The sequence below is a fragment of the Dermacentor variabilis genome, unplaced genomic scaffold (assembly GCF_050947875.1).
Source record: "Dermacentor variabilis isolate Ectoservices unplaced genomic scaffold, ASM5094787v1 scaffold_13, whole genome shotgun sequence".
NCBI classification, from domain to species: domain Eukaryota; kingdom Metazoa; phylum Arthropoda; class Arachnida; order Ixodida; family Ixodidae; genus Dermacentor; species Dermacentor variabilis.
In genome coordinates, this window is record NW_027460291.1 from 25,059,786 (window position 1) to 25,076,670 (window position 16,885).

Sequence of the window (16,885 nt, forward strand, 5' to 3'; positions counted from 1 at the left end):
GCAACCATAGAGTTGCCTAAAATAATTACTAGAGGGAACTGTGGCACTGCAGTCATTGACCCACCATGGGAATTAGGGGAAGCACACAGATTTGTCTGATGTTCATGCTTATGGATTCAGACATTCTTGTGGCCTTGTTTATTATGCTTTATATGCCTTCATTGTCGTAATTTTCAGAGCAGTCAATACTTTTCGAAGTGCAGAAGATGCTGTGAACACGCACAATTGCTGCTAATTGCAACAGTGGCCAAATCTAAACGCGCCAAGCATCTTGAGGCATTGGCTTGCTCGTGATAAAGTCATAAGGACGTTTTATGTGCTTATCAATCCATGCATCTGTGACATAATTGTTTCAATATGGGGCCTCTGTGCTACAGGTCCCCTGTTTAAATCCTGCCATTGGACAGTTTTAATAATGTTTATTTGATTAATTATTACTCGGTTCTTTGTTGAAAAATTGCAAGTTTATGAGGTCATGAAGCTGTTAGAAGTCGGAAGGACAAAGTGAGGCAAATCCATGTACTTCCCACAATTCCCATGCTGTCTCAACCGCTCCCATTGCAGCACCCATAGACACTAGTGCCAGAGTTCCCTCTAGTAATTACTGTACTAAACGCTATAGCAGCAGCAGAGGGGGGCAGCCAGTGCTTGCCTGACTTCATTGTGCTTTGCTCTTTGCACCTGTGTTGGCTGCGATGGGAGCACAGCGCGAATTCATATCCTTCGAAGCTTCAGTTCTACCAGGAAGGTACGATATGGCCTGTCTCGCCCGACAGTAGTTTTCTCACACCCTTGCACGCAGCAGCGTAGAGGCATTCTCCTGCATTGTGCTAGGTTTTTGTGCTGATCCCATTATGAAGCAACACAAACGCAAGTGATGATTTTGAAGACTTGTGCAGAAGCTTTGCTTGCGGAAACGAGTATGCGGCCCCGAGCAACTGCGCAGTTCAGATGTTGTTTGCTGCCGTCCGGCACCGTCCATGCGGGGGTGGACAGATGCAGGCGATGGCTAGCCTTCAGGCATCCGGCACAGACGTCACAGACACATCACTTCCTCTAATTCACGGCACGGCAGATAGATGCGGTATTTTGCGAAAAAATGCAATAACTTCATTATTTTCTGCTAGTTCCTGCCTGGAAAGAAGGTTGTGTCAACCAATTTCCTCACCCAAGCTTTCGTTTGGGCTAAAAATCTCGGTGACAAAAGTTTTGTTTAGTATCCCTTTAACTTGTTCTCAAGCTTCTTTGTTAGCTTCCAAGTTTCTGCCCCATAGAGTAGTACCGGTAGAATGCAATGATTTCATACTTTGCTTTTCAGCAACAGTTGGTACGCTCCCTGTCATGATTTGGTAATGTCTGCCGTATGTGCTCCAACTCTTCTTTATTCTTCTGAAAGTTTTCTTCTCATGATTGGGATCTCCTGTGAGTAGTTGACCTAGATTGACCTGGTGCATAGGTTCTGCATCTATAAAATGTACCAAACAATACCCACTGCCGACGACACTGCCAACCCATCCAAGAACATTTTATTGTGAGTGATTATGATTAGCTCAAAAAGTCTTGTGGTCTTCGTGATGCAGAGCGCTCTATTATGTATACTGTAAACGGGCTGAAAGTTATTCCATATTTTTTCTTCAATTTCGTGTTTGATCCAGTACAGTCAACAACGTGAAGTATTTGAAAGAATTTTGAAAAATATTCGGATTTTCAAATCATCATCATCATCATCAGCCTAGTTACGCCCACTGCAGGGCAAAGGCCTCTCCCATACTTCTCCAACTACCCCGGTCATGTACTAATTGTGGCCATGTTGTCCCTGCAAACATCTTAATTTCATCCGCCCACCTAACTTTCTGCCGCCCCCTGCTACGCTTCCCTTCCCTTGGAATCCAGTCCGTAACCCTTAATGACCATCGGTTATCTTCCCTCCTCATTACATGTCCTGCCCATGCCCATTTCTTTTTCTTGATTTCAACTAAGATGTCGTTTACCCGCGTTTGTTGCCTCACCCAATCTGCTCTTTTCTTATCCCTTAACGTTACACCCATCATTCTTCTTTCCATAGCTCGTTGCGTCGTCCTCAATTTCAGCAGAACCCTGTTCGTAAGCCTCCAGGTTTCTGCCCCATATGTGAGTACTGGTAACACACAGCTGTTATACACTTTCCTTTTGAGGGATAGTGGCAACCTGCTGTTCATGATTTGAGAATGCCTGCCAAACGCACCCCAGCCCATTCTTATTCTTCTGGTTATTTCAGTCTCATGATCCGGATCCGTGGTCACTACCTGCCCTAAGTAGATGTATTCCCTTACCACTTCCAGTGCTTCGCTACCTATCGTAAACTGCTGTTCTCTTCCGAGACTGTTAAACAATACTTTAGTTTTCTGCAAATTAATTTTCAGACCCACCCTTCTGCTTTGCCTCTCCAGGTCAGTGAGCATGCATTGCAATTGGTCTCCTGAGTTACTAAGCAAGGCAATATCATCAGCGAATCGCAAGTTGCTAAGGTATTCTCCATCAACTTTTATGCCCAATTCTTCCCACTCCAGGCCTCTGAATACCTCCTGTAAACATGCTGTGAATAGCATTGGAGATATCGTATCTCCCTGTCTGACGCCTTTCTTTATAGGGATTTTGTTACTTTCTTTGTGGAGGACTATGGTGGCTGTGGAGCCGCTATAGATATCTTCCAGTATGTTTACATATGGCTCATCTACACCCTGATTCCGTAATGCCTCCATGACTGCTGAGGTTTCGACTGAATCAAACGCTTTCTCGTAATCAATGAAAGCTATATATAAGGGTTGGTTATATTCTGCACATTTCTCTATCACTTGATTGACAGTGTGAATATGGTCTATTGTTGAGTAGCCTTTACGGAATCCTGCCTGGTCCTTTGGTTGACAGAAGTCTAAGGTGTTCCTGATTCTATTTGCGATTACCTTAGTAAATACTTTGTAGGCAACGGACAGTAAGCTGATCGGTCTATAATTTTTCAAGTCTTTGGCGTCCGCTTTCTTATGGATTAGGATTATGTTAGCGTTTTCGGATTTTCAAATAGTAGGTCTTTAATTCGAGGACTGAATCAAATAGCATATTTCTCCTGCTACATGCTCAAGGGCATTTTTTTTTTTTTTTGAACTGGCTGCATCAAACTTCGTCTACCAGCTGGAAAATAAACTGCCAGATAAAGCTTTACTTTTGCCTCTACTACAACTACTGGGCACTGATGTCCTTATTTGTGGACATGCTTCCAGACCTTACACGAAACGAAGCACTAACAATTTTTTCATGTATTTGGGCTTGTTATGCGATAAAGAAGCTAAAAGTTATGTCTAAAAATATATAGGTACGAATGAAATATTCCTGGCCCGAACGGGTTAATCTAATAGTGACTATTCAATTCGAGAACTGAATCAAATAGGACACTATGCGATTAATTATTTGAAAGTTTCGAATATTTTCGCATCCCTACTCATATGTATTGATACACAGTTACTCTCTGTATGTTGGCCATGGAAGTTTGTCCTGCTGCATGTCTCCCTCTGCTCCTCCAGGGCAGGCAATGCCAGCAACAAGTGGTACTCTGGTAAACTTGATTCAGTGCTTGAGTCATTGACTGTTTAGTGTTTTAACTGTGCAAAGTATTAACACTTGTTGCTGTGAGAGATGCTGTCATGGAGGGTTTTGGAATAATTCTGACCTCATTGGGCTCTTTTGTGTGCACCAAAAGTGTGGTGCACAAGTGTCTTTGCATACTGTCGATGTGACCACGAGTCGAAGCCGCAAGACTTTGTGCTTAGCAGAATACCATAGCTACTGAGCCACTCTTGCATCTACAGCCTTGGTTCACGCCTTCAGTGCCTTTTCATTTCTGCTGCTAGTGGTGCTTGAAATTTCTGGTGCAGGAACTTTAAGAGGTGATACCTTAATACGTCTTCCATCCAAAGCCTTCAGTGTTTGCTCCTTACGGCCTGTGCATGCTAAAATTCAGTTGTAGAGGCGTCTTAATTGTTTGGGTTATGTCTGATGGTGGCTATACTTTCACTTAGAGGTGGGTGCCAAGGTACATTGCTATGTGTGAACATTTTATGAAATTGGGACGTCAGTGCAAGATTCATGCACTGGATCAAAACAAAGTAGTGCGTGGTTCCTCCACTGTAGCATTCTTACGGAAATTAAGAATTTCATTTATGTAATTTAGCTGAATTGAGGTTTGTTAAATTTAGGCCTTGCAGTAAAAGAATTCAAATTGTGGTCTCATTTTGGCACTTGGCAGAGGTAAGATGTGCGAAATGCACTACCTCGTGAGTGACCTTTTTTTTTTCTTTTTTGGTAGCAAAATATAGTTACTGAATTATATGCTGCTTTAGCCTGTTACTTCCATTAAAGTTGGCTCTTTTTTTCTATATTTATTATTCCCGAGACAGTTTGACAGCTGGAAGCTATAGCATACTTTTGCTGTATTATGTTCAAGTGCTGTGTGTGCATGAAGTGTTTTAAATAAATATCTAACGTGAGAAGCTCCATTGTTATTAATAGCGTTTAGGCTGCATGTATTTTGATAAATTGTGACTTGCAGATATGTTGACATGACAGCTTTGTGTTGAAATGATTCTGTATGGAAAACATGCCATTCTTTTTTCTTTACTGCCCCAGGCATATAGCGAGTATGTCGGCTTCATTTTGGCCCTCAATGAGAAGATCAAAGGGAAGAAGATAACTGATGACCTTCTCCTGTCCGAGGTGAGTTGTTAGGGGGTGGTTGCTTGACTGGGAGGCCAACCTCATTGGCATGGGTCCAGCAATTTCACATGTGGTGAAACAACCTTGTAGCCCTTGTAGACATTTTTGATCTGTTATTTCAGAGTTCCATGAATTGATGGCAGCATATCCTTCTGTATCTTGGTATATCTTGGATGAGAGTAGCTCAAGCTGACACTTCCTACAAAAAAAAAAATGTTAACCCTTTGCAGATTAAAGAAGTAAATATAAGGCGCCGCGAACAAGTCCCAAATGGTCGATGGCGTATATTTACAATACTATTTGTATGTTTGAAAAACATGCCAATTTTTCAACCAATTGTTGGCCAGAAGTGCTGCCACCCTGTGTGGATACAAGAAATTTTGATCACTCTGTAGTTTCTTGGTTTTCATTCCAGGGCTTCCTTGCACTGGCGTTTCATTGACCGCTTGCGTGTGTGAGGGCATGCGATGGTTAGTTTTGGTTTCATCTCATGGGCCCTTTCCATTTTTTGCACTCGTATAAACTGATGTCTATCTGGTTTCTAATCTCTCAAAGCGTCATTACCAGATGCTCGCTCGTTTATTGCTCACAAGGTTGCAATTACATCTGTTCACAGGTGGGTGCTGTTATGTACAAATGATGATGCCAAATACAAACAATGCTGCCAGGCCTGCATTTCTTTTCTTGAGACTCGAAAAATTATTGCCCCTTGTTGGCAGTGGGATGAAGGATCACTGCAAGTTTCTGACTCGTTTTTCTGGCGAGCACACAACCATCGAGCTTTCTTGCACGTGCTCACATACACGGTTCGATTACGCTATGTAGAGGCGTGGCCACTGCTAGTGGGCACATGAGAGCCCGTGGCAGCGCCAGCATTGGCGCCTCGTGAAGTTTTGGCAGGCGACTTACCATAGCAGGCGACTCCCCAGGCTTTTCGCCAATCACTTTGATTGTGCCTTTGTCGCAATACTTCATGAGGCATCGGGGTGGGCCACTCTGTAAAGCGATGTTTCTGTGTTCTCCACTAGCAGTGGCCACACCACTACGTACGTGCCAGTTACTCTTTTGCAAGCGAGTCGAGCATGATTCCTCTGATCCAGACTACTGCCCAAGTGCTGAAACGGAATATGTATATTTCATTGTATCTATCGTATCTTGTAGTGTATAAGTGTTTTTTTTTTTTCCTAATTCAGCGGTGCGCCTCGTAGAACGGTGATGTATATACTGTAACAATTGGATTGGATGCTATTGCCACACCCTTCGTATCAAGCGAGCATCAAATGATGCTCCATCGCACGTCACTCTCTGCCATGCACAGCAACTGCACTTCATTGCACTTATTGCCGTTGTTGCTGTGCACTTTGCATGTCGTTGCAGCCTTGCTAACCATGATGCCGCATGCAAAGCAAAGTCGGCGAAGCTACAACTTTGGAGAAGTGGCCAAATGGGTTAGTGAGGCATGAAACTCAATTTCTGAGGAAACTATTGTGGCACGGTTTCACAGGGCTGGATTAATCCCGTTCGCGACTAATGGTGATGTTGGTGAGTTGCATACCAGCAAGTTGGAAGACGACAGTGATGTCCCAGTGGAAGTCCAACCTGAAATAGCAGCATTATTTGTAAGCGACTCGGAGAAGGACGACAACTTCAATGGTTTTGACTAAACGCTGTCGTGTAATCTATCAATAGCATTGTTCATGTAATCGGAATAAAATACTTCTGAGAAGTATTGTCTAGACGTTGGAAGGCGCTTGCACGTGTGTCAGCGCTACCTACCGCGGGATGCATGCAAAGGCGACGGCAGCTGCAAGCATGTGTTTTTGTCACACTTCCTCTCAACCTGCTCCTTGGCAAGTTATTAAATCACTTACCGAATGAACAGGTGCGTCTTATACACCGGTGCAACATACATATGTCTTTTTTTAGAAAAACTGCCATTTTGAGGAGGGGGTGCGACTTGTACAAATGTGCAACTTATAGACCGGAAAATACAGTATATTTTTATTCTTAATAAGTATTTATGCAAGCTCATCTGTATTATGAATAAACAATACATGTGTAGTGTGTTCAATGGGGCTGGTTGGTTCATCTTTAGAATAAAAGCAGGAACAACGCAACACAGGACGAGCAAGTAAAGAGCACAGGACAGAGCACTGACTAGCAACCGAATGCTTTATTTGCAGAAGCAGCATATAAAGACATCATTGAATGTGACTTGAACAGAAAAAGAAGGATGAGCGTCTTCTTTATATTTTTTTATTATATTTATTATTTTATAGACAATGCAGGTTGTCTATAAAATCCCGCTTGATTGTAAACGCTGCTGTATCGGGCGAAGAAGGTGCATTAATGATCGCCTGCGCGAACATGTTGCTTCACCAAAAAGGAAACCTGTACAGTCATCTGGCTGCCCACTGTAACACGTCTGGTTGTGCCCCGATCTTTAAGAAGTACGAAATAATCGGCAGATATAGTGAAAAGCGTGCACGGGAAACCTTTGAGGCATTTTGCATATTCAAAAGTGGTTATGTGCATGTCAGTTCTGCGTCGCTCAAGCTCTCAACAAAAGAACTGGATTATCTCCATAGCTGACGCTTATCCTTCTGACCCTTCTTTTTCTGTTCTTTAGGTCACATTCAATGATGTCTTTATATGCTGCTTCTGCAAATAAAGCATTTGGTTGCTGGTCAGCGCTCTGTCCTGTGCTCTTTACTCGCTCGTCCTGTGTTGCACTGTTCCTGTTTTTATCCTAAATGCATGTGTATCTACAAAACACATTTCTTTGTCTCTTTATGCTCACCAAATTTTGATCGCACTTCCCGATTGCGATCATAGATGTCAATCGTCTGCACTGTCAATGCTCAGTCAGCTCAACTAAATGGCCGTGCATGTCCCTTCATATGGCAAGGCCATACGCCTTAAGTGAGCAGTATGATTTCATAGCTTCCGTAGTTTATGGTCTAGGTGTGTTCATGAGCTGGACATATATGTAGCTGAATTCCATGTTCAGACAGCACTTAAGATTGTTTTTGCAGCTGTCTATGATTAGAGGATCAGGGTACTCCTTGCCATAGGCAAAGATCTTCGCGATGCATCGTTGACTGGCAACTGCTGGTAGTGAACTCACACACTTGGACAAATCCCTTGCAGCATATTGCCATGACAGCCATGGTGCGAGGGAAAAGTTTTGCTCCCCAGCTCTTTGTACACAACTCGCTTTTCGCTTTGCGCATGTCCTGTGACGTCACGCTGTTTTCAAAAGGGAGAAGTCCCAACTATCTATGCACGTTTGTATCTAACCATTTTCCCGCCTACCTGGGTCAGTAGGTAGTCTGGTCGAATGTTTAGCTCATCATGCTGCTGTGCTGACGTAACAGAGTTAGAAATCATTCGTCAGAACAACTTGGGTCACTGAGTATGTGGCAATGTGTACATACGTGCCGCTCTTAAACGAACCTCTTTCACGCCAACATGGGTACCACTGTTCGAAGGATCGTTTTGATGCCGACTTGGAGCACTGGGTATGTGCCTGTAGGTGTTTGTCTCTATTCAATGAACATCTTTGATGTCAACTTGAGTAAATAGTTATGATCCACTGGGAATGTGCTGCTCTGTGATGATGAAAAAGATCCCTTAAAGTTTTCCGATGCTGAGCGGAATCAAATCCACATCACGACGGTTCCTTAAAGGGACATTAAAGCGAAACAATAAATCAGTTGAGACTAATAAAGCATTGTTTGAGAACCCTGCAGGCAGTTATTTCAAAATAATAGTTCGATAATTAGATGAGAAAATGAAGGTCAAAGCATCAGTATTTGAATTTCGCACCAAAACCCCGACGCCGGTACGTCAGTGTTACGTCAGGGATTCGAAAGTATGTTTTCGCATGTGGGTCGCCTTGGCTGAGTAAAGGTTCTCGAAACTTGCCATGTTTATTATTTGGTTCCTTCAGAACACAATGTAGTCAATCTGTACTGCTATATATTTAAGTTGGCCCTAGAAGATGCCATGAAAATCCATGACGTCACAGCGACCAGGTGCGGGAACTTCAAGGAGGCGTCACAACCCGTCTTTCATTCTTGCACTTTTTTCTGGTTTACCAAGCGTCTTATCGTGGTAAGAGTAGTGTTTTTGGGTGTCCTAGAGAGGTAATTCACTGATGCAGAAGCAATTGCCTTTCTCCTCAGTATCCCCTTAAGGACAGCAACCAGATGCATTAGCAGGCTGTGCCACACACGCACTGGGTGTGTACCATGCAGACTTCTCGGCAGTGGCACCAGATGGTGCAGCATGTCCAGAAAGAAGCATGAGAGAGGAGCCTGGTTGCCGCAAGATGCACTTCTAAGCGTTTGCACGCACGTACATGCATTTTGGAGGCCATGCGCAGGCTTCACAGAGGTGGTGCCAAGTGTTAGGGAAGTGCAAAAGAGGAATCCCGCTGCTGTAAATGCCTCATACATAACTCATTTCGGCTCTGGCAATATGTTGTGTTGCTATATTGATTCTATGCTATATGCATTACCATCCACAGTCATCACAAGATAGGTTCTGCCGAATTTTGAAGCCTACGTTTCAGTAACGCACAAAGTTTTATACTCTAATGGAATACGAAAGAGCTTCTATACCACTTACCACATTGCCTTGAGGCATGCCTAGAACCAACAAACTTGAATCTGCATCTAAGCCATTGGTTCAGTCAAGGTCACAGGGCATCACCTGTGTTGATGGGGTTGTAACATTGATCGGCCTGTTTCCTTGGATTAAATTTTAAGAGGAAGCTGTGGTGAAGTGACAACTCCCATTTTCTCTGGTTTGAGTGCAGGTGACGACAAAACTACTGTCGGTGTTGGAGGCTTTGGACACCTGGGTTCATGAGACGCCACCCATTGATCAACCCCAACGGTTTGGCAACACTGCTTTCCGCACTTGGCTCAAAAAAGTACAAAATGTGAGTGATACACCCAGATACTTTCTCCAAAGCAAAAGTAGGTTTTGCCTCTCACTTGATTTAATGTTAGTCTGACTGGGTTGCTGAAAAATGGGGGAGGAGAGGGTCACCCGCTGTGGTTAAAGCCCCTGAAGCTTCATAAAGTAGCGACACTCTCCTCCTCCACCTTCACTCCTCGTTTATCCTCTCTTTCGCACTCTCTCCTCGACCATGGCACCGCCTACCGTGCTTGAGCATAGCAGACAACCTTTCGCAGAGTGAATGTACGCATAGTAAGGTGGTGTGCTTTAAGCATTCGCATTGGCTTTCTAGCTCCGAGTAACTTCGTGTACAGCATAGAATTTCCATGCGGAGGGTTATACAAATTCAGTGATGGCAGCATTGTTCCCCTGTTTTGATGACTGTTCTTTAAAAACATACCTAAACGAGCATTAACGCCATACCATGACAACTCCGAATGTATTGCGTGTGCTACAATTAAGTATGCAACATTTGTCAAGCGCACGTTGCAAGATCTTGTTGCGAATGGTTGTAAATAACATGTTTACGATTGAGTGCCAACCTCCTAGCTTCTAGCGCGCTCTCGGTAACCTAAATAATCAGCGCCGTCCTCAACATGTGAATTTGCGGTGCATATTAGCTATGACGCACAAAGGCTGACAGAAGGCATGAACGATTGCTGTCCTGAAGGTTCGATTAGAGCCTAACACACTATAGTGCCGCCAACGTGCGTGCTTGGCAATTTTCTAAGCATGCGCAAAGGCCCAGATGTGGGCGCTGGTGCTATTATGTTTCTCATGCCTCAAAGTCGATCAGAAATACGCATAGCCGATCATCGAGTCAGGACTCTGCGTACATAGAAAATGAAATTGGTTTTTTAGCATTCGTTTGTGAAGTGGGAACGCGCTATCAGCGCTTCACTAAGTTTCAAACTGAAGCATAGTGAGCTTACGCTGAGTAAAATATTTTTTCATGTTAGTGATTTATCATGAACAACATTTAATTGTGCGTTAGCTCGTCTGTTCACGAAGTGACGTACTTGTCGCGAACCGAGTTGCACTAAAGTGCACATATTAAGGACAGTTGTGCTCGCTCCAAAATAACATTTGCAAGATATGACTATAGTTGGATACAACTTTAGAAAAAAGGGGGTGTTTACTCGTGTGAGGCGGATGCACACGAGCATCCACCAATGGGCGCGCACTCTGGACGGATGTCATGAGCCAGACGGCTGGTGACCCCGCTGTTGGAGAAGATGGCCGCCCGGGCTTCGAACTGGGCCAAGTCGCGTCAGGTGTGCGCGTCAACCTCTCATCACAGTGAATTCCCAAACTGCTTGTGATTGTCTATCATGCCGGAAATATTACTGCGAGCTTATAATGCGGCATTTGTGCCACATGCGTTTATTCCAAGCCGTGATCTGGCGAAAAAACACTGCAGCGAGCATCGCTGACGCTGCGCTATGCTTTGCCTGAAAACAGGATCCCACAGTGACCGCTGCAAACACACATCCTGCGTGTTTGTTCCATGTTTTTTTTTTTTTTAATTTCACTTTGAGTGAAGTTATGATGAGAAAAGTTTGCCAAAGTCTGGTGCCTACTGTCAGCGGTGGGTGTGCACATCAACTCCTCGTCACAGTGAATTCTCAAACTATTTGTGATGGTCTGCCATGCTGGAAATATTACTGCGAGCTTACGATGCAGCATTTGTGCCGTGTGCGTTAATTCTAAGCTGTGATCAGGCAAAGAAGCATTGCAGCGAGCATCGCTGACCCTGCTCTACGCTTTGCCTGAAAACAGGATCCCACGGCGAGTGCTGCAAACACACATCCTGCAAGTCTGTTCCATGTTTTTTTTTTGTTTCACTCCCGACTGAAGTTATGACGAGAAAAGTTTGCCGAAGTCTGGTGCCTACTGTCAGCAATGGGTGTGTCGTGTAGTACTGTGTCGCTGCGTTTCTTGTCGGACGAGGTGAAATGATGGAGCAAAACCATTCTCAGGAGAAATGAGTAAAGCGTGTGCACATGAAACAAACTTACGAGCTTCTCAACAGAAAATATTTGCTAAAGAAGCCTCCAACGCAAAGATTTGTCGCGGTCAACTTAGCGTGAACGATCGTTGTCGGCAGTGAGATAGCAGAGTGGCGGTGTTCGTGCGTTGTGTAGCACCGTCAATTGATTGCTTTCCACCAGTGCTCACCGCGCGCGCAAGCTGTAGAATGCGTGCTGTGGCACAGTCACGCATAAGTTGTGTTGCCAGCGCTCGATATGGTTTCCCGCAACATAGCTTCACTCTGCTTTTGGATTCTCATGATATGTTGCAATTAAAAATTCCCAAGACAGTGTTAAGGAAACGGTTAAGAAAAAAAAAAAAAACATACGAGAAGGTAGGCACAGCAGCTTGTGAACCCACTCCTATAATACCTCTACCCACGTCTGTTTGTAAATGTGTGTATGTTTTCTTGCGCTCGCAAATTTTTCTTCATTTCTTTATATTTGAGATTTTCTTAGTTTTCACATTTGTGTGTGAATATGTGCCTGCTTCCATGCGTGTTTGTGCTTACTCTTATTTCTGTCCTTATATTTTATATTAGCATTTGTTTTTGCTAGTTTTCTTTCAGCAAAGTCTTTTTACACATTTTCATTAACCAATCTCATTCAAAGCACTAACTCCTGTACACTGCAGGGCTGGCCTCTTCCATCTCCTTAAAACCTGTCTCACTGGTCTACCTCGTCTTCTCAATCTGCCTACTCGCTGTCTTTTCTGTCCTTGCTTGTGTAGTTGCTGCAATGTGATTAACCAACTTGCTCAAAACAAATTTTGATCGCCTATGAAAACAAAGGTTTAGAGACACATTTTCTTAAAAGCGTCATGTGGGTTGCACAGTAACTTTGCCTCATACCTCTTTTCATGTTTATGCATCAGTGCATGCGGCAGCTTGCCAGAAGTGCACATGAAAAGGTGCCATATTGTGAAACAGCACCTTGCTGTGCTGTTGCATTTTTCATGCTTGCAGTTTTTGTAAACAGACTGTTTCACTGTCCATCACATATGCTGGTACAAATTTTCAGCCCAAATAACATTGCGCAGTGGGGTGTCATTTCCTGCCTGGCAATTCGATCGTTAAACATTTTTCAGTGAATGGAGCCCAGCAAAGCAGTCCACTGAGAGCTTTTGCAACTTTCACCATTTATTACCAATGTCATCGTCTGAACCTGGCCGTCGATCGCTATTCCGATGGCTTGTGAATTAAATAATTGCCTCAGTAAAACACTCTCAACTTTACTCAGCATTTTTTAGTGCAAACAATGCTAATTCAGGGTGAATAATTGTGCTTACATTGGTGCTACAGTTGAACCTTGCAATAACGAAATCGGCGGGAAGCGCGAAAAAATTCGCTGTCGCGATAATTTCGTTGTTGCGAAAAGAGAAGCACAGATAGGTAATGCATCGCAGAACAAAACTTTACTGTCCAAATTCCGTTAGCCTACTTTGCAAGCTTTGCTCGAGGATATAGAACTGCACTGTTGACAGTACAAAGTGTGCCGCATGTGTCGCCCAGCAGTGGCAGTACTGCCGTAGCGCAGAATTCTCAATCAACTGCTTTCGGAGATGCGATCACTTACCGAGATTTTGTGTAACTCGGCACCGGACGCAGAGCAACAGCGCATGCAGCAGCATTTCTCCAGCGCATGCTGTTGCCTGTAGGCGCCGACGCGGCCGGTGCCGATGGCAAAAGTTATCGTATCTCGTGTACGCGAAGGCAAACGATCGAGATAACGTCCCTTTCGCACAAATCTATGTCCGGCGTAGAATCCGCACACGATGCCTGTCGGGTGACACCAAAACCAGCGTTCTTGAAGCAAGGGATGCGTATTCCTGGACGATTGGTCAATCGTGGCCCCATGCGTGACGCTCCATATGCCGCGACCGCCATCTCAAGCGCCATAAGCAATTCCATGTAGATGGGACGTGGATTTCTTTGTTTTTGCTGCATTTTTCTCACCGAGGCGCACATTACGCAGTGCACTGTCGCGATCGGGGATTCTTGTTCGAAACGCGCGTCCAGTTTGCGTTCAGTCTCGCCTCACGCGATTGGCCTAGGACTCGCCGAGTCGTCAGTCGCGAGGAACGCAAAATGAACACGTGTTTCGAACAACGATCTCGCCTGGTAGGCGTGCAAACACCATCGTCACATGTCGGTAGCAACGTGCATGCCGCTCACGGTGCCGCTTCAAACGAGCGGGTGATCAACAAACAAGGTGGCGGCCATGACGTGTTTCCAGCGCACTGATCGCTTCTGGCACTTGGTTGTTCTTGTGAACAAAAATGGCGACGCCCACACAAGGGTAATGTGGTGGTATTTTACGCAATTTTAATGCAAAACAATCGCATTTGATCACATTTTGGAGCCTGTGCTAGCCTTACGCAATATGCGGAGTTTCGTTCCGGCAAACCTCATTGATGCGGGATTGCAGTACAGCTGCATTTCGTTGCCGAGAGGTATGAAAGGCATTGAAACCTATGGGCGTTCGCCGGGGACACGAAAATGTTCCGTTGTCGCGAGGATTTCGTGGTTGCGGTATTTCGTTATCGTGGGTTCCGACTGTACTTGTCCGGTCAGATAAACAAATACAACGATGGCTGAAGCATGACTGTGATTTGATGTGCAGACTGCAAACGGTGCCTTTCAAGCGTGGCCTCAACTACTGCTATTAATAGCTATCCTAATGAGTTTTCTGGGCCTCATTAAGCTAATGATGTTTGATAATTGTTCTCTTATTCGCATTATTTGCCTGGGCCAGATAACCAAAATAAGCAATGCCACCACATGAATGTGTTTTTGCGTGCAAGCTGCCAACAGTGGCTGTCATTTTCGCGTTGATTGCTGCCGTTTCACCAGTGGACGGCTTGACTGCGCTTTGACGTGCAGACTGCTAATGGTGCCTTTCAAGCTTGCCCTTGACTACTGCTATTAATAGCTGCCCGAATGAGTATTGTGGGCCTAACTAAGCTAATGGTGTTTGATAATTGTTCTCTTATCCGCATTACTTGCCTGAGCCATATAACCAAAATAAAGAATGCGACCACATGAATGTGCTTTTGCATGCAAACTGCTAAAAGTGGCGGTCAATTTCGCGTTGACTACTGCTGTTTCACCTACAATGGCTACGACATGGCTGTGCTTTGAAGTGCAGATGCTAAAGGTGCCTTTCAAGCGTGCCCCAACGACTTGTTATTTCATCACAGGGCCCGTCATGCTCGTAGGTGGCTGCCCAATAGAGTATTTTGGGCCTTCTGACATTGGAATTTATTCATCTCAACAGGCTGGAAAAAAACAGTAGGGGCGGCACAACTGCACGCAAAGCACAATGTGCTTTGGTGTGCAGGCTGCTAAGAGTGGCTGTTAATTTCACGTTGACTACTGCTTTTTCGTGTGAAGCTGGACAGTGGCTGCCCGAATGAGCATTTTGGGCCCCCCATCGTTATTCAGAGTTAATAACTGTATTTGCATTCAGATTTTCCAGCATTTCAGCACGTTTTTATGCCAATACTTACATTGAGCACGATCTGTGCAGGACGTTGCTTTTTCAGAATTGAGCTTCCATTAAAAGGAATATGTCACCAAATGAACTGCTTATTTATTTGAGAGGTCATGGGACAATGCTTGGCTGCTGCGAACCCTCCGGCAAAATTTTGGTAGACTTAATAAGGGCTGTTCTTTCGTTAATAAGAAGCTGTTATGCTTCATTGAGTGGCTCAATGCCGGACACCTCGCAGTTGGAGTTGCTTTCTTCACTGTCATCTTCACCCAGTTGGATGATGATGGGCTGGATGTGGTCACTTCCAGACGTACCAAGCCTGAACTTTGTCTCCATGTCCATCACGGGGTGAATGCTCTTCCTCCAGGCTTCCGCTGTTACGTGCTTGATTTTTTCCCTCAAGACGTCTTCGACTGTGAACAGCTTGAAGTCTCTGTTGTCCGCAGTGATACCATTTTTCACCTTTGCCCACACAAGCTCGATAGGATTAAATTCACAGTGGTACGGTGGGAGCCTGAGTACAATGCAACTGGCCCTTTCAGCTGCATTGTCTACGATGTAGCTCAGAAAGTGTGGCTTTACAGACGCTACCAACTCAAGCGGCTGCTTTTTAACCATCATTTCGCTGTTAGTGATGTTTTTGCTTTTGAGACACTCCTAAATTTTGTCCTTCTGCCAAGCTGTCGTCGGCAATTTCTCTTCTCACCGAGAATGGTAAGGTGCATTGTCCAAAACAATGACGCTGCCATCAGGCAACTTCTGCAGAACGTCATTAAACCATCCCTCGAAGCAATTGCCGTCCATTTCTTCGTGGTAGTCACCTGTTTTTTGGCCTCAGAATATATCTAAGCAGCCATCCTCGAAGCCTTCCTCGCTGCCGATGTGCGTCACAATCAGGCGCTGGCCTTTTCCAGAAGGTTTTTTCAGACCCGTCGACAGGCCATTTGCTCGAGCGTATAGGTGTCCGCGCTTCTGCACCACGGTATCTGTCCACACGATTGACCGAGTGTGTCCCGCTGTCACCCATGTCTCGTCCAAGAAAAAGATATTTCGGCCTCCCGCCCGGTAGCGCTCCACGTCACGAAGGTAGCGATTCCGCCATTCAGCGATGTCATCCCGGTCGATAAGCAGCGAATTGCGGCTCCTCTTCTCGTGCTTGAATCCGATCTCGACAAGCAGGCGATGCACAGTACACCGCTTCAGTGATGGGAGATCCATATGCTTTGAGAACTCGTTAGTTATGTTCTTGACCGTCGGTATCTCGTTGCAGCGAAAGAAATCGTGCACACATCACCTCAGCGCGCACAACGTGAAGCTGTCATGCTTCGTGCTGCGTCTTCTTTTTTCCGCATTTTGTGGGTGCTTTTGTGAGAGCGTCGACAGTTTGCCACCTGAAATATGCGATGCTTTGACCTCCCTCCTCACCTTGAACACTGTGCTTTCACTGACACCGAGCATCACGGTGGCAAACTTGGTTGTGGCCTCCACGCTGTGTTCAGGCTCCCTGTTACGCCAATACGTGTAGCAGTGAAGGATCATGTTGTGGGAATCGCTGTTTAGGATGTTGCCACTCTTGTTCTTGTTGAGGTTCCTTGGTGGTGTGAATATCAAGGCAGCACAAGGCTCGTTCGGCAACAAAGGATCGCATT

The 16,885-nt window shown here is 44.9% G+C and overlaps 1 protein-coding gene across 4 annotated transcripts in view; it reads left to right on the plus strand.

Annotated features, from left to right (window-relative positions):
* Positions 1-16,885, plus strand: part of LOC142566724 (serine/threonine-protein phosphatase 2A activator-like) — a 149,486-nt gene that overhangs the window by 37,568 nt on the left and 95,033 nt on the right. For 3 of the 4 annotated variants that reach the window (XM_075677584.1, XM_075677581.1, XM_075677582.1), the window contains 3 exons: positions 3,523-3,589; positions 4,660-4,746; positions 9,569-9,694. In XM_075677584.1, coding sequence (XP_075533699.1) covers positions 3,536-3,589; positions 4,660-4,746; positions 9,569-9,694 — 267 coding nt within the window. In that variant the 5' untranslated portion in view covers positions 3,523-3,535. The remainder of the gene's footprint in view (positions 1-3,522; positions 3,590-4,659; positions 4,747-9,568; positions 9,695-16,885) is intronic. The other variant, XM_075677583.1, reaches the window with a different exon arrangement.